We start from the raw sequence: 21,499 nt of genomic DNA on the forward strand, positions 1-21,499 counted from the left end.
GTGCAAGAGACCGGAGTTGTTGTCAACAGGAAATTGGCGCATCCATCACGACAATGCTCCTGCACATTCCTCGCACTTGATTCAGGCTTTTTTTTTTTGGGGGGGGGGGGGGGGGAGGAACCAGACTCCTGTAGTTCAACAGGCTCCTTACGCTCCTGATATGGCCCCCTGCGAGTTCTGGCTGTTTCCCAAAATGAAGAGGCCATTGAAAGGACTGCGATTTCAAACAAGAGAAGACATTATGGCTGCAACGACAGCTGAGCTAAACTCCATTCCGAAAGAGGCCTTCTCGGAATGCTCCCAACAATGGCAGCACCACTGGGAGAAGTGTGTGGTATCCCAAGCAGACTACTTTGAGGGTGATTAGGTTTCCAACGCTCCAGTTATGCCAGTTTTTTTTTTTTTTTCTTCAGCCAAAGGTCGGATACTTTTCTAACAGACCTCGTATTGTAGTTGAAAAGTTTAATTTACGCAGAGCTAGACAGACTGAAATAGAACTCAACCAGAAATATTACGGCATAGAAGATGGCATACACATGTCTGCTTCCTCGTCTTTTGTACTGTCGTCACCCTCCTCAATAGCAGCGTCCACAATATCATTATTGTAGAAAATAATTGAAAGTAGACCCTCATTTGAGACCCAGGGGAGCTCCACTTATATAGTTGAAGACACGGATCAGTTTAAACCCACATACTGTTTCGCAGTCACAACTACTCGACAGTCCATGCTGCAGGGTGAAGAGTTACAGCGAGGCATTTCATTGCCCTTTCTCGCACTTTTAGGGCGTTGTCTTGCACAATGAACCGGCTCTGGAGTTTGTGCATAAAGGCACTGGTGATGGTGCCAATCGAAGCTCCAACACAATCAAGCTGACCTCGTGTCCCCGTCATGATGAATCTGTCCGCGTCACTTTGTCACTTCCATTCGTTTGTCGTCATTTCATCGTCGCCATTCTATCGTTCTCATGCGGTCGTCACCGTTAAGTCTTCATCACTTTGTCGTCGTCATTACGCCGTAGTAATGCAGTCGTTATCACTCCATCGTCTTCATGTAGTAGTCATGAACTCATCGTCGTCTTTTCGTCCATGCCTTCTCCTGGTCGTCATTTTATCCTCGTCATTCTGCCGTCAACATGCGGTCGTCACTCCTTCGCCAGCATGCCCTCGTCGTTACGTCATTACACAGTTGTCGTCATTGCGTCGCATCATACAATCGTAAACACGAATTGGAGCCGCTTCTACTGGCGGCGATGCTCACCTCGAGAAGTGCAGTGAGCATTTCTGCCGGAAACACGAAGCGGAACAGCGTCGATAAACAGCGAATGGCTCGGAACGTGAGGGCGCACTTGCGCGTAAATGCGCAGATGGGCGATGCCCGGTGAGAGGGCCGCGGTGAGACAGCAATGGAACCGTGAAAACCCAACCAAAAGGAAGAAGTTCCCGACCGATTTCTGGCGTCTGTCGGCGTCACGTGGCGTCGGTAAAGTTTCATGTTTCGCTAGCCACTCCTGGCCTTTTGGGCGTTGGTACTGTGATGCGGATGAATTTGGCGTCGAAAGCGCGCCACCCCTAGTGTCGCATTGTTCTTGACGGCGCCTGCCGGCGCCGACGCTGAAAATGCGTTGGACGCTTGTTCCCAGTGATTGGGGCTTCAAGTACTGTCTACGGGTGGAAACAGGTGTTTTGAGAACAACCGTGCAGGAGGAGTTCATTTCTGCTTGTTGCGTGTACCATAGACTTGGCTTCTGTCGAGTGATCACACAAAAGTTTTCGCTCGTTCCACTAGTATAGTTATATATTTGGGTCAATTCAATTAATCATGTTATCCAAGAAAAGAAAGTATTTCTGAAGAGATGTTGAGAGCAATTAAATATCGAACCACGATTCATGTGTGCTACAATATTTGCGCATAATACGCGCTGTAATACTTCCACCTGCGACGCGTTAAACAATCGGTACATAATCGGTGACGCTACTTCGTGGACACGATTTTTGTAGTCTGAGAAAACTGAGGCAATCCCCGAGTCTCAAAGCAAGGTTTCTGCCACTGATTTTTCTAGTCTTTGAAGAAAAAGTGGTGTCAGTTCGCGTAAATTGTGAAAACTTTATTTGTGAAGCCATCAGGACCTTCATCTGTAGAAGTAGTCAATAACTCTATGCCATGTTTAACGGAGTCATCTATGGCACTTACACCTTCTTGTGGGATATTTAGTTCTGCATCGTTGCGCAGTAATCATAGAACGAAAGACGGAAGTGAATTGTTCATTAAAACTCAATGCTTTATTTTCGTTATCAGGAGAAACTATGCCTCCAAAAACAAGTGGAGGACGATCCGTTCCCTCCTTTTCAGTTATTTTCACTGTGCTGCCACCGTGACTTAGCATTAAAAAAATTAAATTACAGGGTTTTACGTGCCGAAACCAGTTCTGACTATGAGGCACGCCGTAGTGGGGGACTTCGGAAATTTGGACCACCTGGGGTTCTTTAACGTGCACCTAAATCTAAGTACACGGGTGTTTTCGCATTTCGCCCCCATCGAAATGCGGCCGCCGTGGCCGGGACGTGACTTAGCACCATGGCTTATTCTCGAATGAATGGATTTGCTAGAGATATTAGGGGACAATGAATGCACTCCTTTATACTATATTTCATGTTTTCAATTTCAAGCTAACTCCTATCGGTGCTTGGTCCACGAGTTGCTCTACTGTGTTCAGATGTGTTCCTTTATAAGGGCAGAAATTAGTGTTAGGCGAAGGAGGGAGGGACTCGCATAGTTTCTCGTTAGACAGCTTCAAGCCGGCTCCGGTCTCTTTTGATGAGGCATTAAAACTAGGTTCGAGAGACTAGTCAAAAATGTAAAATAGAAGGGGCAACAACACTAGTCTTGTAAGAACAGGCACCACTGGTCTAACAATATACGGCTCATCAGGTGCAAGGTGCTAACAGCCTTCTGGCGCGCAGGACAAGCCTTGGGGCCGCACAGCCTACTGCCTAATGCACAGCCTAATGCACGGGGACTGCGTTCTGTCAGGCGTTGAGACTCTATATAATTTTACTACATAATTATTGATGTCGCGCATTTGACGCACGGACACCTGCGGGGAATTAAGCCTGAAAATTCGCAATTTGTTTTATTCAAACTTCCTGCAAAACAACCCCGCTTGAAATGCGGGTGTTTCTGGGCAATGGCTTAAAATAATAAACAATAGAAATTCTGCTTATGCACGGCCGTGGCGAAACCTTTTTTGGAAAATGCCACATGCTTTTTACGGCACATATTCTCACTTCTCAAGATAACAAATGTACAATAATATTAATAGAGGTCCCTTATGCTATAACTAAGACGACTTGAAGGCGAAAGCCCGAGCGCCGCTAAATCAATGACACGTCCTTATTTCACCAAACTTGTCATCCTTACTTCACCAAACTCAGACCGTGACTCAGCACTCTTTTGCAGAGTCATCGTCCTTCTGAACCTATATTTTGCAGTCACTTTTGCAAGTCATCCTTTATTCACCAAACTCGAACCGTGACTACGTTTTTTTTTTTTTTTTGCTGAGTCATCATCACCCTGAAAGCACAATTTACAGCCATTTTTGCAAGTTTTTTTTTGCAAGTCACACATCCTATGAATCACCAAAATCCAACCGTGACTCAGCAGATTTTTTGCTGAGTCACTGTCACTTGGACCCTTAAATCTCACATATACCTTTTAACACATAGTTTTTTGTAAGTCAGTCCCCCACTCCATAACCCCTTGCTCCACTCTTAATTCACACTTCATTCACTTTTGATCTTCACCTTCACTCACTCTATCATCTCGGTTTTACTTCCATCACACTTGGTTTGCTCTTTTACTCCAAATTTCCATCACCGTTGATTCAACCTATCACCACTTGATTCTCCTTCATTCTTAATTCACTCTCATTTACTCTTCATTATCTTAGCTCGCCCTATCTCATCATTGCCTTTTCTTTGACTCCTATCACCCAACTAAACCCCTTTAATTCACCATCAATGCACACTTAAATCACCTCATTCACCTCTCTGTATACCCATTATCACTTCAGTTCACTTGCTTAATCATTCTTCCACCCTTAATCGCGGTTTTGTGTGCATTGTCGCCTCTTATCCTAAGAGGACCATTTCGTGTCGAGGACGTGGTTTTGAAACGTCCTTGAAATGAAGACCTCACCATGAGACGTAAAAAGCTTTCGCCATAATATTTTACATGCGTACGTACAAGCTATTTCTCCTGAGGCGCGCACCTCCTTTGTGATTGCGCACACCTGGAAACAGCTTCCGGGCAATTCTGGCCAACATAAAAAGCCCTCACAAGAAGGGACAGCTATAAAAATTGGCAGTCACTTTAGCATAGGCCAAAGAGGATGAAGGCGAAAGCCTCCGCGTTCAAGAGGCATTCATCAAATAACTTGGCATTCTCATTCGAATGTGTTGTCCCTTCTTATTGTTTTCTCCGACCAAATGCTGCGCGCTCGAGTGTCTTAATTGACGTTACCTTAAATAACTGCGCCCTAATTAACACCAAAGGTCGTGAGTTCGATTTCCACCAAAGTTCGTGGGTTTGAGTGCCTAATTAACTCTATATATTTAACTGTGCCTTAATTGCCTTGGCCGTAACGCCAAAGGTGATGAGTTCGACTAACACACAAGCTCGAGGGTTCAACCACTACCAAAGGACGTGGGTTCGAGTGCCCGAATTTACTCTATCTTAATTAACACAATGACGACAGTGACCCACACACCATCAAAATTCTTGCGTGAGCGTTGCTTGCTTCGCCTGCGCACCGTCAAAATTGTTGAGCGAGCGTTGCTTGCTTACTCATAGAAGACGATGGCGACGGTGAACCTGCACACCATCAGAATTGTTGCATGAGCATTTGTATATAGGTAAGACACGACGCCGGGTCCGAGTCGCCATCGTGTACGATTTCACTTCGACGACACGGTTTTCACTCAAGAACATTGGAGGTCGACTGAACGATGAGACATATAAGGCTTTCGCCTCAACAAAACTGTCCTTTTGCCGGACATCAGGCTCCACCCGGCTGTTTGGCCGAAGGATCGAGCCACCCACCAAAGCGGTTCTCGATCTCCCTGGCGACAGCCAGGCATAGCCTGTCGTTTCCCCTCTTCGCCACTACCTGCACGCACAGGGGCAATCTCTCCGATGACCACATTACGGGGCACACCGTGACGGGCACCTTGAACAAGCTAAACAGTGCCGTCATGCCCAGCGAATCCAAGAATAGCAAGTCCTGATTCTGGAACGGGGCAGCGCTGGTGGCCGCGGGCAGGACGAGCACTCCGTTGTCCCCCAGCGTCTCCTCGAACCGGTCGCGGGCGATGTCAAAGGAAGTCATGTAGTCTGCAGCCGTCTGCTTGGAACGGAAGCGGAAAAGCGGTGCCATGCTCGACGCGGCCAACGCTGCAAGTGAGTGCCGGCCAGCGCCCACCAGGTGGCGGAGCAGTTCGACTAACGTGTTGAAGCCGCCGAGCCGGAAGATCTCGGACAAAGGCTTAGGCTCCTTGACGCCGGTCACCTTGAACCACATAAGCGTGCCAAATCGCATCTCGGGCAGGTGCAGCCGATGCGCTTCGAGTCCGTGCGCCCCCCTCAAGTACTGGGTTACCTGCGTAGAGTACGGAGACAAGAAACGCTGTAAAAATAATGTCACCTATGTTGATGATGATGGAAACAAAACAGAAGACAGGCTGCGAGAGAGAGACGGAGTTGGGGTATACAAAAAATCATGAGCCATTCCACTGTGTGAACGTGGATGACCAGCGAAGCTGTTTGGTACACGTGTGCTCTTGCGTCGTCTTGCATAGCAAGCCGCTTGCGGCTAGCCTCTCGGGAACGATCTTCATCGGTGTTTGCCGCCCGCTACCGCCGATTGCATTCTCGAATCTGTTCTCGCCCTCGCTATTCGTAGGCGCGCTGCTCCTCGGGAGTACGTACTACAAGCGGCCTCCACATTACTACAAGGGAAGATAAGTGAACTTCAAGATGCAGAACGGCAGCTTGTCTTGCCGACAACGCACGACGCTGCCGCCGCCCCGGGAGAGCGAAACTAGGCATGTCCGACCTTGGAACGACGAAAAGAGAGGGCGGTGTGAACGTAGACATGGCTGACGTGGACCGCAGAGCCGTAAATCTTGGAGAAACGTTTATTATCTACTAGAGAGTCTACTGACCTCGAAAACGGTGCCTGTTGATAACTAATTTACTCAAAATGCGTATCCAAGCGATGAGAAGTATAAGGTTTCGCTCAAAAACCGGGAGCTGAGTTTTTGCAACAATAAGATCTGTAGACGGACACGAAAAATGCATAGAACCCTAGCCCTAGACAGCTTCGCTGTAAAAGCGCTTACAGCCCACAGCACACTTCTCCGGGGCGCGCGAGCGGGGTACGGAAGCGAGGAGGTGTAACATCTAATGCATGTCAGCTGGTACAGAAGAACACCTTTTTGAGCAAGAGGTGCGCTGGTGGCGGGCCCCTGCAAGTCACGTTGCCTAACTGTGCATAGAAGACAGCCTTTGTAGTTGGCGGTATGTCGCGCGACGGAAGGTTACATCGTCGCCATGTGCTTTAGCGACTGCCCAGGCCATAAAGTGTCGCTGATAGAATGGAGCAGAGAAAGCTATTTACAAAGCGAGGAGCAGGAACAGATGCGACCAGCCCATCTTGCAACGCATACTCAATGCAAGTTATTTCGAAACGGTCGCGCACGGTACACGGTGCACACAGACTTCTGAATGCCCCACTCCCCCATTCTATAGGCAATTCAACTGCACTGGAGGCTGTGCACGCATTATATTCAACAATGTGGAATGAGTAAACGCGGCTTCGTCGAATGTATTTAATCTACGGACTATATTACCTCATCGGCATACTTCCGCGAAGGTGAGTTAAACGTTACCTCAGCAGCAAGGCAAAGAGGCTGTCACTCTTCGTGCACCGTACGTAAAAGCGACAGCTGGCCTCTGTGGTCTTGGGAAATTTCGTAAAAGTACAGCGGATGCAGACATACAAGTGCCGTTATTCTCTCTGTGCACAGTCTGTCGCATGAATAGAAAATGACTGTGCAACAAACCAATTCTCGTGTTGGTCTTGCAGTAACCAGTTCAGATAATAAGATTTGAAAGTTCTGCGATCAATAAAGGGAAAGCTACGGGCGCGTGGCTGCTGCATGTGTGTTAATCGCGCCAAGTAGTCCGGCAGCGTTTGATAGTGCTTTTGGTTGCTCTTCTTTCTGGGGTTTTACGTCCCAAAACCAGTTCTGATTATGAGGCACGCCGTAGTGAAGGGCTCCGGATTAATTTTGACCACCTGGGGTTCTTTAACGTGCACTACAACGCAAGCACACGGGAGTTTTTGCATTTCGCCTCCATCGACATGCGGCCGCCGCGGCCGGGATTCGATCCCGCGACCTCGTCCTCAGCAGCGCAACGCTCTGAACAGACGGTTTCGCGTTTGCTCAGACGCGAAAATGAAAAGCGCCAAAATAACTAAACTTTCATACTCAGTGGTGTGTTTTTTCTTATTTAAGTGTTGCTAATGAGCTGTTTATGTTTTATCTTCCCCAGCCTAAACCAACGTGGATTAAAACGCGGGACTGTCTTCAGAAGCGCTCTCACATGTGCGCACTTTGCCCTCCGTAGCCATAGCCACAGAAAGTTGTCTCCGAGTGCACTATGTTGCGTGGCTGGTATGGGGAGGCCGCATACAGTGCATACTGCCGAAGAACAGCTCCGCTGGAAGCCCACATTCACAGAGTGGTAAGGCTGCGATTGTTTTGTTTTTTTATGCCTGTGGGATGTAGCAGAATTCAGGTCCATGAGCTGGTCTACTCAATGAGGCGGAAACTACTTGCACAAAAATTGAAATGCATAATCGACTAATTAACAAAATAGCACTAATTCAGTTTCATTGGGATAGCAATTATAAGGACACTCAAAGAGGATTTCTGCCGTCGGCGTCGCCGTGAGGTTCCGTATGACGTCAACGGCGATGAAATCATCGCCGCGCGCCCGACGCTGTATGTGCGAGTGAAAGGGCGCGAGGAACGCGCACTTTCACGGGGAGCGAACGCACGGCGGAGAACAAACGCGCGTTCTGCGCCGGGAAGGGATGCAGAATCCGCCTTTTGCGTTGCGCTGTGGCGCCACCTTAGCGGGCTCCGCCAGAAACAATATGTACGGCGTCGGGGCCCCGCGGGACGCAGAGGCACGCTGCAAGAAGCGAGCTGAAATGGGTTTGTGCATTTGTCAGTCATTGTAATTTTCGTTTTGTGTGAGTGGCCGCTTGTTGGACAGCATGCCAAGGCCGGCAATAACTCTGGTGCGACTTACAACCGCAAGTCGTCGAAATATGATGACGGGATTTCATGCAGCTACGCCGACAAAACCAGTCACCGTGCGATGTGCCTCTGAACGAATACATCGCACCGTAACGCAATTGACACAGCGCCTAGGCTTGTATTCCTGTTATGCATATTTATTCGTACCGAATATGAGTCGAAACATGCTTCGGAAGTTGAAATGCACGAACGTGAGCACTCGCCAGCCGCCCACATCAAGTTTAAGTTGGCGTCGATTCCGCTCAGCGAAGGTTAGCCGTATCGTATATAGCAGCCGAGTTCATGCATTTGCCACTGTTAGACCTGCACTGAACGTACGCTAATAGGATGATAAAAACTCCTTTTATAGCTGAGTCTTGACTACAGTGGCCATAGCTCTTTGAAGGGGCGACACTGCGCCCAGAGTATTTATGCAACGCAAGAACGGCGCATTTGTTTACATCGGCAGGCGTACGGCCACCGCTCGCTGTTCGCTTCAAGTACCGTAGAAACCGTGCACCGCTCACACGAAATAATGAGGAAATGTTCAAAGCATATATGAACACTTCTCATGCACATATCAAAAGCGATCACACTGGGACGAGAAGGCATGAACGTCCCGAGCACATCGAAAACGGCGACAACGACCACCTAGCCGCACTGGCACGCGAAAATGCCGATGCCCGTCGTACCCGCGTGGCAACGAGCGGTGTTGTTGCTTACGATGCAGTATCGAAAGGGCCATCATTTGTTGCCTGTTTAGCATAAGAGGCAAAATGTGTTTTCGGTAACTACTAAATCTGGCAGCATGAACATACTCTTCATAGGTGCACTTCGTGCATGGAAGCGCCGGCGACTGCGACCGACAGCCTTCGTTCAAGAACGGTGCCTGTACCGCGGTATTAGCACTGCGCCGTGTCACCGCTTCCCACTGTGTGTGTGCATCGTACTATGCTAAGAGTGGTTCACTTCAAGTCGGTAAGGTCAGTACTGAAGTGCATAAGCAGTTTCCTTCGTCGTACTTGCTTATCCTATCTTTCAGGTCCGCCGGTAGCGAACGAACTCGTAGGCTGTAAGGCCTAATGAAGCTGCCTGAACGAGATCGACACCGCCTCAAACTTGATGTGGAGAGCTGGAAAGGGCTGGAAATCGTGCGTACCAGCATCGGAAGCACGTTTCGACTCAATTTGAGCGTCAATAAATACATACAGGAGCGCATTTGCGGCGATATTCACGTTGTCGGTGCGATGTTCTCACTCGGAGATCAGCACACTGGTTTTGTCGGCGTCGTCGGCACGAAAGCTTATCACACTACGATCACTCGCTGTCGTCGGTCGCGTCGTCGGTCGCGTCTTCATCATATACTTGTATGACAATATAGGTCTCCCATTGGCACAGTATCACAACTACAGCCGGCCGAGCGTTGGCACCGGCGTGAGGTCGACTTCTGACCGACATCGGTGTCATGTCGGCATATATTGTGATGTACCGGACGTTAAGCGAATATTGCTGTGAACAGCTGAAGTTCATACCGAAACACAGCGCAAATACCGCGTCGTCGACCGGAACAGCGCCGACAATAAAGAGTTCGCGTGCTCGACGGCTATGCTGCATACGCGTGCGTCGTCAGCTGCACGAACCACCGACCCCGTACAAAACGTTTTCGGCGCTCGCCGCTAGGGTACAGCGCATTCGCAGTCGGGACATGCAAAAGGCGGATTAGGCGTCTCTTTCCTCCTTTGCAATTACCTTTACAAGTCCACGGTCGCGAAGCCACTACGACGTTGGATGCCATGCTGTCTCACGAGTGTGTCGACATACCTACCGACGTTGCCGAATTTACTCAGCGCGCCGAAGAAGCCAGACAGCATCTGCTATCAGCAAGGCCAAGATGCAAAACGGTACGATCTTCGACACAGGTCCGTTCTCTACACTCCCGGCGATAAAGTATGGGTTTGGATACCCATACGCCGTCGTGGACTTTCCTAAAAACTGCTAAGACGGTACTTTGGGCCGTACAGAGTGATTCGACGCCTGAGCGACGTCACCTGCGAGGTCGTTCCTGACAGTGACAGTAGTTCCAGTCGCCGCAAGCACTTACACGAAGTGGTGCATGTGGTGCAGATGAAGCCGTATCTGTCGAACACGTTTCGTGTGTTATTTTCTGTTGTTTTCTGTGATTTTGTTTTGCGTGTCTTACTCTGTGCCATTTGTACACCGCCCTCATATGCTTAAGTTGCGCATCGGGACGATGCTTCCTTCGGAGGGACGCAAATGCCGCGCCTGTACTCCGATGAAGAGGAGGACTAGGCGAGCAGGCATGCGCGCTTCTATCAAGGCGCGGCGAAGAAGTCGCAGTAGCGCGCTGTATTAAAAAAGGCCACCTCCTGCTATTCCTCATGATCAGGGCTGTGCGACCTCTGTTTTTGATGTTGCGACAATATATATATATATATATATATATATATATATATATATATATATATATAGAACAAACACGACTTCTCCCGTCGCGCGAAAGGCCGTGGGGGGACGGGAGGGAGGGAGGGGTGGCGACGTTTAGCTGCGGCACCAAATGCGTATTTATATAAAAACGTTGCGAGGCGTGAAGGTGGTAAGGTCTTCCGACGCTGCTCGACGAGTTTCCCGTTCTGATCTCGTCGAAAACAATCCGACCCGCCCCCAGAGGCCCTGGAAACACTCACCAACGCTGCGCGCGTTCGTTGCGAACGCGGGCAAAAGGCGACGGCGTGGACAACAGTTCTGCGCGTTGCTGGTGCTGCTGCATGTCCAAGTTTATACAGCTGGTAAAACTACTATCCTTACTCCGTATAGCTCTCTACTAAGTTGCTAACGCAATTGATGCTTCGCCTTTCAGGTGACACTGCGACATTTTCATTACGCCTGCTATCAGCCAGAGGTACACGCCACCGCAAATAGCAGAGTCCATTGTTTGCATCCGGTGAAACAATGATGCAAAATAAAGCTCGGAAACATCTTTGCGGCGCCGTTTCCCTGCCCTCCACCCAAGTGTCGCTCTTTTACGTATTCTTTCGTTTCTTTTTAACTAATTGTCTTATGGTACATATTCCAATTATTTACAAATTCTATCGGGTGAGACTTTTGTGCGGCTAGTTAAATCATCGCACCAGCTCTCACGCAGTTCATGTTCTTGTATCTATTTCATGCGTGGCTTTGCACATGTTTAACTGTTGCTAGTTGCTTCATAGATAACAGATTTTTTTAAGTGCGAGGATTTGCCTCGCCTCGTTTTTAGCGTGGTTAAATCACGCTGCGTTTTATCGCAATGGTACAGTCAACTGCTTTTTTTAACAGTTAGATTTTTTTTTTTTTTTGCCCGAGCGCACCTTCCATATTGTGACTACTTGGGAAATGTTTTAGAAATAGGGTAGCTCAGGTCGATCATTGCTGTTAGCAGCTGCATATTGTGTTGCTGTTCGATTTTCGCTGAAAGAACAGTGTCATCTTTGTGAAGTCAATAAAGCTGGCCGCTGTCTGGGCCGAGTTAACACGGAGGGTGCTTTGTTTGTTTCACTGCCGATTCCTTTTCGCATGCATTTCGTAATCATTTTAATCTTTTCTTAATATCTTTTGTAGAGTGGCACTGCATTGTTTACGCCCCAAAGAACTAAACCCGCCCTTTCCGCCAGTGCCCACCTACCTTGGCCGGCACTGCTCCGTCTTTAAATATCTCGTGTGGCTCCACATCTTCAGTAACGTTCTAAAGAAACGATGCTCAAATGTTGGTAAAGCCGTTGCGCTGTACGTTTCCAAGCATGTCACTAAGATAACTTCAAATTGAGAAAACATTAGTGGGAAGGGCAGTTCATCAACGTACGGAACGGAATTGCATCGGCCATGCAGCGCTACGTCGCGCTTCTATATTCCACCCGTGCTTCTTCCGACTTCGTTGACGGTTGTGCGCATTTGCATTAAGTGTTTCCCAATTGATCTTCATGGGGCGATTTTCACTGTAGTTATTCGGCGATGTCACGCGTATTCAGCGTCTATTCAACCACTGAAGAACAGTCTTCAGGCGATATGCACGCCGCATGCGCACATGTAAACATGTAGTGGCAGCAGACATCGCTAGGCACAAACCACAGTATGCGCGGTTCAGTCGGTCTCCGCCAGGTGTAGCGATTCCACTCGATTTCGCAGCGAACGCCCATCAAAACAGAACACTCTTGTCATTTTGTTTCTACAGACACGTTTAAAGCGTCAGTGTGGAGATTTTGTGAAAGCACATACCCGTCTAACTGCCCGGCGAGCCTCAGTGGTCACACGGCTGATGTAAAGGCTTCCCTCTGTGTCCATGTAATACAGCTTGAGCGTCTTCAGATTTACCTGAATAAAAAAAATATTGTGTTTGCATTTCATCGTTGCAGAGATATTTCATTTATTATGCATGGTACCCCGGTTAGACAATATTGCATTCGTATATGAAAACTATGCCCGTCAATCTCATCAGTATACACTAGGAAATGTGTACAAATGCACTGCGATTGATTTAGCATGTTCTCAGCCTTCGTGTCCTCCTTTTGTCCAAATCGCGGGGCTGAAATTTCTTATTATGCCTTATGATCTGCATCTTGAAGGCAGCTTCTAAAAGTCGACTTAAACGAGAAGTTTGAAGAATTTAGATGCCGGAATGAAAAGAAAGCTATCTACGATAATATCTTAATTCACTTTTCGCATTGCTCACCGTTGTGTTCATTATGTGCAGAAGAACGGTGGCTCATTCACTCGCTCTACGACAGCACGCCATAGAATCGTACACACCTTTTCATTTAGTCTAAGCCCGCTGGTCGCACTTTCCGCCAGAACGCTGAGCATCAGCGGCAAGTCCTCCGAGAACTTGGCCATGGGGCCCACGCAGTTGAACTGCTCCAGATTTTCTCCAACATCGGGCAGCAGGCCAGTGTTGGGCACCACTCCTGAGGTTTGCGTGCGAAGAGCAGAGGTCAGCAAAACAACGCCTCCATCATCATCTTAACCCAGTTTCGCCAATATAAAGTATTTCCTCTAACAGTGAAAGCGTGATTGAAGGAAGCTCGGAGCTTAAATGCGAACAGGAGAAAAAAGTAAGTAATGTGCAAGGGGGAAGGTAATGGTGACGAAAGAAGTTGTGGATTTATGGCGTCTTATGCTGCTAATAATAAATCCCTCGGCTAACGAAAGCTGTATTGGTATTCGGGGTCACTTGTTTAATTGTAACCCTCTTGGGCCACAAGCACTTGCCAAAATCCCTACACACTGGCGTTCTTGCTTACAGGCCCTGTCAAAAAGTTACAGGTGAGATTTGGAATTTAACATACAATCTCGGGCTCACGAGCACGATGTCGTAGTCAATGTACTATCACGTAGGGTACAAGAAAAGAGATGGCTGAGTTATTAAATTGCAAAAGCTCGATTTGTATTTTTCACCGGCTGTTGGCTTGTGGCTGAAGACCCCGCAGTAGGCGGCTGGTATTCGCAGGCTTCCGGCGATGTCTGTGCCTAGGCCAATCAGTGAGCCAGCTGCAGCCAGGAGGCTTCCCTCTCCACCTGCGGTTTGTGGGAAAAAATGTTTGTAAATCGGGTAGGCCGTTTCAGGGATGCAGCCACAGTGGGATATGTGAAACATTTTCTGCGTGCTGCAGAGGGCTATGGGGGCTATATGGTACAGAGATGACTTAACCAAGTGCACAACTTACGTTTTACAGCGAAGCTGCTAACTGTTGAAAACCGCTGTTAAGCTGTTTCTACACCGGCGTGTACAACAATTCAAATGCGTCGCGCCACCTTGTGGCGTCGTATGAAAACGTCGGGATGGCGGCGTTTTTAAACTTAGGGATCGTAAGACAATTTCAGACACGTCGCGCCACCTTGTGGCATGGTATGACAACGTCGGGATGGCGGCGTTTTTAAACTTCGGGATCGTAAAAAACTTGTGCACTACATCGCGCTTTTCGCAGGAACTTAAGTTTGCTTCTTCATTACGTGATGTAGCTCACCCTGCATGGCACGTGAGCGCGTCAGCGCTAGTACGCGCGCTGCGATTGGCGTATCCGTCTTTAAAAACAAAATAAAAATCATCATACTCTCTCCTGTATCGTATGTAGGTTCATTGTCTGTGCGTTAGCGCACATCGCTCCTGAGCGTTGCGGCCCCTTGCGGCGCCGGCTGAAAGCTTCATCGCTCCAAAGCAAAACGTACATCGCACCAAAGCGTAGCGCCACCTTGTGGCGCCCGCTGAAATCTCGGGGTTTCGCGGAGAAAACGGAATGGGCGCGGCGGTTGCGGCAGGATACCAGCGACGATGAGCGGTTCGCGGACGCCAAGAGTGAAACGTGCCGCCCGCCAGGACACCGAGGCGGAAAAAAATGCGAACCGTCCTTGTGACCCCGATCCCGCGAAATTGGAGCGTTTCACCGGAGCAGTGGTCAATCACCACATAACCAGATTCACTGGTCATCCACCTTCACAGAGTGGAATGGCGCTGAATTTTTACGCCTTGAAATCCTTAGACGCTTAACTTATGCTACAGCTTTAGTAAGGGTTTTACGATCTAATTTGGCAATGGTGCTCGCAACCTATCCGTAGTGGGCCTTGTTTGTTTTACAGAGGGTGTTTGGGCGATAGGGTCGAATGCAGCGGCGTCATCCCGGAGCAAGCGTGGAATATCTGCAATTGTAAGCGTTTTAACTCCCGATTAGCAGCGGCATGAGTTCGATGAATCACACTAATATGGAAGATACAGAGTGAGCTCTCTTAAACGCTACCTCTCCTGCTCTAATCGACAAATGTACGGCCGAGTTATGCCTCTCTCAACGCCGCCCGCAAGGCTAAATGTAGCTGCGATTGCTTCATGTGTGGTGCTACAACGGCGCTACCTGCGCACGCGAAACATTTTTTAATTTTTTTTTACATACATGACACTGCAGACCTCATTGGTCCAAGCAGAATCGTCAATGCATGAGTAATAGCTTCTCTTTATTGTACGCAACGATACCAAAGCAAGGTGCGTGGGTAATTATGGTTGCAAAGGTATAAGCAATATCAGTGTTACATGCTTTCGTTATATGCGCTTTAGCAAGTGACCCACACGACCCATACGACCAGCGACCGATATCATAGACGTTTCCGGTCAAAAACGGGATGAAAAACATCAACTTACGCTCATTGAATATGACGAGATTCAATACGTTAAATAGCATATCTATCCTTCAGGACTGGAGAGGCGTGATTGAACTTCGGTTTAGAAGTCGCTATAGAATGTTATTCAAAAAATAGCCTTTCGGGAATTTATCACACCACCTCTTTTTGGCTTTGACCAGGAGCAAGTATTTCTAGTTGAGGCTATTGATCATGCGTATCTACGCCAATGTTTATGATATATATTTATCAAAGCAGGACACGCACTCTCGAAAAAGCCCTACTCAAGGGCTGCTGGCCAAGGTGGGCAACCTGGGCCCCTTTAGAAGCCGCCCAAACCTTAGTACACGATCATTTTTGCATTCCGCCCCCACGAGCGCGTGTTTATTTATCGTATCGTGCTAATGCTATTCTGTGTAATGCTAATGCTAATTCTCAGGTTCATTCACCCACTTTTCCGGGGCTATCTATCTACTGTCCATCTATCTATCTATCCGTCCATCTACCTATCCGTCCATCTATCCATCCCCGTCCATCCGTCCGTCTATCCGCACGTCTATCCTTCCATCCGCCCGTCTATCCGTCCGTCTATCCGTCCGCCTACCCGTCCGTCTGCCCGTCCGTCTACCCATCCGTCTGCCAGTCCGTCTGTCAGTCCGTCTGTCAGTCCGTCCGTGTGTCAGTCGGTCGGTCGGTCGGTCGGTCGGTCGGTCGGTCGGTCGGTCGGTCGGTCGGTCGGTCGGTCGGTCGGTCGGTCGGTCGGTCGGTCGGTCGGTCGGTCGGTCGGTCGGTCGGTCGGTCGGTCGGTCGGTCGGTCGGCCGGTCGGTCGGTCGGTCGGTCGCTCGGTTGGCAGAACCGTTTTCGTGCCCACTTGGGTCATTGGGAAGTCCGTGGTCTAATGGTTAGATAGAACTATCGGGCTGCTGTGCTGAGGAAACAGGCTTCGAAACAAACCACCCGACCACCTAGGGTCACTGGGTATGCGATGATAGGTATGTGCCACTCGTAAATTTACCCTTTTCACACCAGTTCATGTTACTGGGCACGTGCCATTGCTTATGTGCCACTCTTGAGGGAACCTCCTTCACACCAACTGAGGTCACGGGGTATTGTGCCTGGCGGTCCTTCTGGACAAAAGGTGCTTCACCGACGAGCGTGCGATTTACGAAATGCCACCCTCACTTCATCTTTTCGACGCCAAACAGCTGGCGCCGAAGCCACCGTCTCCTCAAGATAACTGACAGTGACATTGTGTCGCGTCTTCACCTCTCCGACGACCCAAAGCTGACTTGATTTTCTCATCGCTCGGACGTCATTCTGGACCTCTCTTTCGACCGGCACCTGGCACATCACCAGTGAGGGAACCTTTGTGGCCTCTCGGACCCCGAACATCACAATAGTATGTGCAGCAGGATATGCACGGCTCTTCAATAAGCCTCATTAGCACGATTGCGGCAGATTAGAGTTACTGTGTAGAGAGCCTATACTGTAACTCTGCGGGACATGTACACGGCACGCCATCTCTCGGCGGCGGCCGCGCACCCTGGTGTAAGTGAATGGGGAAAAGATAAATATATATATATTTAACATGAACAAAATTATTTATCGAAAATGACTCGCGGTTTTACATGATAGAGACCCACTGGGTCATTCTGGTGAAATTCCAGTAGCGTGCTGCGAAGCGCGTAGGATCCTAAGACATTTAAATATTTTACAAGAGAGCCTATGATAGAGTCCCATAGGCTCTAGCATGGGCGCCAATAAAATTTAATTCCCAGAATTTGTTAATTATGGTGGGAGTCTTGTGATAACAGTCACTGCATAAAACAAAAAGAGGAAAATAATGGCGACAATTCAGTTTTTTTTTTTTTTTTTTTTTTTTTTTTTTTTTGCTGTCGCATAGTGGCTCGACGACAACTGTACTTGTGCCAAAGACCACTGTATAAGACAAGAAGGAACTATTCCACTCACTTAATTTTTTTAACTCCACCTACTGACCTACGTTCAGGTTTTTATGGTAAACCCACGATACGACAGGGTATCAGAAGGGCACTTAAGATCTCACTTTGTTGCCTTACAAGCAACAACGAGAAGATACAATCAGAGCAGGTTGGATGCGACAAGGTCAGCTCACAGATAAGGGTGCCCTGCAAACAATTAGATTAGATCCTTTGTGTACTGCAAGTGAACAAAAAAAGAAAAGAAAGACAAGGACAGATGAATGGTACACCGCGTCCGCTAACTTCAACAAATGGTTTACTTGGAACAGGGAGCAGAGTATATATTTGCACACAAGTGACATTGAAGTGGCTTAGATGTCACACTCGCATAAATCAACATTTTGAAGAGATTACTCTGTTTTTGAAAGAGATATGGAAGGGACGCTTACACACTGAGGTTCTCTGAGGTCTTTACATATCGTCCGTCACATCCGTCATTTTCTGGCCGATCGCACCCGTTGGTGCTATGAACCTCGAGTAAACAAGCGACTGGCTTCCCTACAACTCGGCTCACTCTAAACTCGTAAAACGAAGTGTTGTTATGTTGTGCGTTTATAATGCCCTGAAGAAATCCTCATGTCACTGCATTAATGACACTTTGTTCACGCAATATGATCACCTCTTGGATGCAGGTTACCCTATACACATCCAAGTATCTGTAGCTGAATGTTTGCTAAAACAAGCGCTTTTGCATGAGCACGCTAATGCTATGAACGCTCCTAGGGCCCCGAAAACAAATGGCCGTTGTGCCATACCTGCACAAAATTTCACCCGGCTTGAAGAAGGTAACAAAATGCGCAAGCATAAAGGTAGTGTTTACTGCCCCTTACAAATTGCCTAGGTTGTGCAATATCAGCAACTCATGTAGTAGCAATAGGCGAGGCTACAACAAACGGCTCAAAACTACATATGTGATCGGTAAAAAGAGCGTGTAGTATACCAAATCCCTCGCTCTTGTCGCAGCTGCTAACGTAGGGCAGGCTGGTCGCTGCCTAAACGACGCGCTCAGAGAACATAACAACATGCTTCACGCTCGCCATGCCGAGATGGTTGGCTAGCATTGTGCTGCAGCACGTTTAGGTGCCGTCCGCCATTTCAGAGTTGCGCCGCTCTGACGAGAAATAACGACGCTCTAACTAGATATAAATTTCAATCTGCAAACATTTATAGTCTTGGTTCTCATTATGCGAGCATCACCTCCATATCTTTGTCAGAAAAAGAATTAGCTGTTTTTTTCTGGAAATTCATATGAGTTGCTTAATATTCGACAGAACAACGTTGGCGCCAACGAAGTACCCACCGCTGCTGCCTCCGGGGCTTCGGCGCGTGTCGTGCGGGTTCCGCGTGCATCCGTCGACCAGGTTCTGCGAGTCGCCCCACATGCACATCTCTGGTACGTTGGTCAGCGCCAGCGGGATGGCTCCGGCTGCCCGGAGCAACGCCACGCTCGGGGCGTCCTCCACGGCCCGCCGTCCACGCCAGAACAAGGAGCCCGCGTCCTGTCGCAAACCTGCAAGGCGAATACAAGCGTACATTCGCAATATTTTGAGCGTGAACACGGGAGCGCGTATAATTCTGTGCTATCAACACTGTTATGCGGCGCCTCACAATATCTGTGCGCATGCGCGGCGAGAGTATCTTCCCTTCGCGCGCATCACGTCATCGCAGCACTCGCTTGTCGTTTGCTAGCTGTTTTATTGCGATAGCAATTATATGGACACTTCAACCGGATTTCTGCCGTCGGCGTCGCCGTCGTCGGCGCCGTCGCCGTGAGGTTCCCTATAGATAAAATCTTCGCCGCGCGCCGTATGCCCCGAGCGGAAGCGTGCGGGGACGTGCGCTATCACGGAGAGCGAACGCACTCAATCACCCACGCGTACAGGACTAGAATAGGGATATGTAGGGGCCCCACGCACTCGCAAGGTACGTTCTGTTGGATCGCGACGTTGACCGTTCTCCCTCAAGGGCTGCAGAAGATAGCGCCAACCTTACCTTTCTGAAAACTAACCACTTAATATCGACGTTGTCGGCTCTCGACTGCAAGTCCCGCCGGCGTTTTCAGCAGTATCCTCTCTGCTTGCTCTCTGCTTGACGCTTTACTCAATGTGCACTCTTAGTGAGTGAGAATGGCTAGCCGCCGTCGAAAATACTGCTTTGAACCCGAGTGCAGATCTGCTGACAGTCGTGTGAAAGATGCACCAAAGGCGTCTTTGCTCAGCGTTCCACGTGATGAAGAACGGCGAAAGGAATGGGAGAGGAACCTCAACCGCGCAGATAAGACACTGGAGGAATCTTGCGAGTCTGTGATTTACACTTCGAACCGTGATTCATAATTAGGGACCTGTGCACCTTATAAATATAGAATGCAAAGAGGTGTGAATTCGTCGTGACAATTGCCACTGCTATCAGAAAACGCTGTTCCCACGATTCTTCCGAATTTACCACAGTACGTGACGAAGACGACACCGAAGCCCAGGAACAAAAGGAAATGGTGTGAAAGGGACGAAGCAACCGCGAAGAAAAGCCGAATCGCACTAGACAGTAGCTATTCGGAATTTTCACCGGCTGCTCCCGTCGCTTCCCGGATCATTCTTTACTTCGTTGTAAATAAACATTGTTAATTATTGCAGAAATGTACACCCGTGAGCAAAAGTATACGGACCAGGGATTGCGCGATAAAGCTGATTTTTTTCAACTGCCTGCGAATGCAACTTGAAATTGAGGACTGCAGTCCAATCTTGGCATTGCGAGCTTTAACGTGTACTGGTCAATTCCACTTTATGCATGTTAATTACGAAGAAATTGAGTTTTTTCGGCGACCCTGTGGTCTGTATACTTTTGCTCACCGGTGTACCTGGTATTTTCATCCTTTCGATTTCATGTCGCATTAACGTTACGAAAAATGTAATACATAAATAACCAGCTAACCAGCTTAAATTGTGCAGCAGTGATGCCTAAATATTTAATTTCATGAATAGATGGGGCAACGTGAAAATGTCTAAGGCGCTGCACGCCTTACCTGCGAAAAAAAAAACTCGAAGTGGTGGTTAAATTCGGCGCGGTGGTGCTGGAAACGCGGATGCGCGGTCGTTGTGGCGAAACCACACTGACCATTTTATCTATCAGCTGCAGAAAAAACTCGAGTGCCTCTTGTTACCGTGACTGCAGCGGCCGTATCAAGCCTTTAACAGAACAGGCTAGTTCATCCGTGCCTCCGGCTAAAAAAAAATCGCCCACCCTCTGTAGATCAGCCGCAACAATAGTAATTTATTTCACTGCACACTGCGAAGGTGCACCAAAAGAACTTTCGTGCGCTGCACGTCGTGCATTTTACTTTTATACGGTGAAAACAGCAACACGCGATAGCTGCTTTACCGCGACGCGTAGGAAAGTTTCAGGTGACGCTGCGAACCGCGCCACTGTCGGCGGCGACATGAAGTGCGTCAAGCTCTGCCGCGGTGTGAGCGCACTACAACTCTTCTAGTACACTGTACCCACGCGCAAGCAAGGAAGCGGGAAGCCAGCGCCGGAGGGAGCGGGGGGGGGGGGGGGGGGGGCGCACTTCTACTCTGCCAACAACCGCGCTCGTCGCTCGCTCGCACCGTCGCTTATCTCCACACGGCTCTGACCTTTATGCGCCGTGCATTCGCCGCTCAATTTCCGTTGAAGCGATAGACCGCACGTACCTTCGCCCGTTGCTGCGGCGTATGCTTGCTGCCAGCGTTTTGACAGTCGTTGTCTGCAGTCATTCAGTGTGATCTATTCGTGTATTGTTTGTGCGTGCTCACACCACGCTTGTTCATTCAGTTAGTAATAGTCGGGCCACATTTTCCAACGCACGCTACACATGCAATGCTGCCCGGATCGGCAGTGCAGCGCTACAGGTGTGTCCCTTCGCACGCGCTGCCCACGTGAAGCGCTTCTCATCAACACCACCGTTTCACACGCACCTTCTCGTGGTCATCGAGTCTCTCTT

The 21,499-nt window shown here is 48.8% G+C and overlaps 1 protein-coding gene across 1 annotated transcript in view; it reads right to left on the reverse strand.

The window, feature by feature from the left end:
* Positions 1 to 2,254: 2,254 nt before the first annotated feature.
* Positions 2,255 to 21,499, reverse strand: part of LOC119450686 (fatty-acid amide hydrolase 2-A) — a 38,193-nt gene continuing 18,948 nt past the window's right edge. The window contains exons 3-7 of the mRNA XM_037714199.2: positions 18,824 to 19,033; positions 13,813 to 13,932; positions 13,168 to 13,322; positions 12,637 to 12,732; positions 2,255 to 5,654 (exon numbers count right to left, since the gene is read on the reverse strand). Coding sequence (XP_037570127.1) covers positions 5,055 to 5,654; positions 12,637 to 12,732; positions 13,168 to 13,322; positions 13,813 to 13,932; positions 18,824 to 19,033 — 1,181 coding nt within the window. The 3' untranslated portion in view covers positions 2,255 to 5,054. The remainder of the gene's footprint in view (positions 5,655 to 12,636; positions 12,733 to 13,167; positions 13,323 to 13,812; positions 13,933 to 18,823; positions 19,034 to 21,499) is intronic.

This window comes from Dermacentor silvarum, chromosome 4 (genome assembly GCF_013339745.2).
Source record: "Dermacentor silvarum isolate Dsil-2018 chromosome 4, BIME_Dsil_1.4, whole genome shotgun sequence".
In the NCBI taxonomy this organism is placed as follows: Eukaryota; Metazoa; Arthropoda; class Arachnida; order Ixodida; family Ixodidae; genus Dermacentor; species Dermacentor silvarum.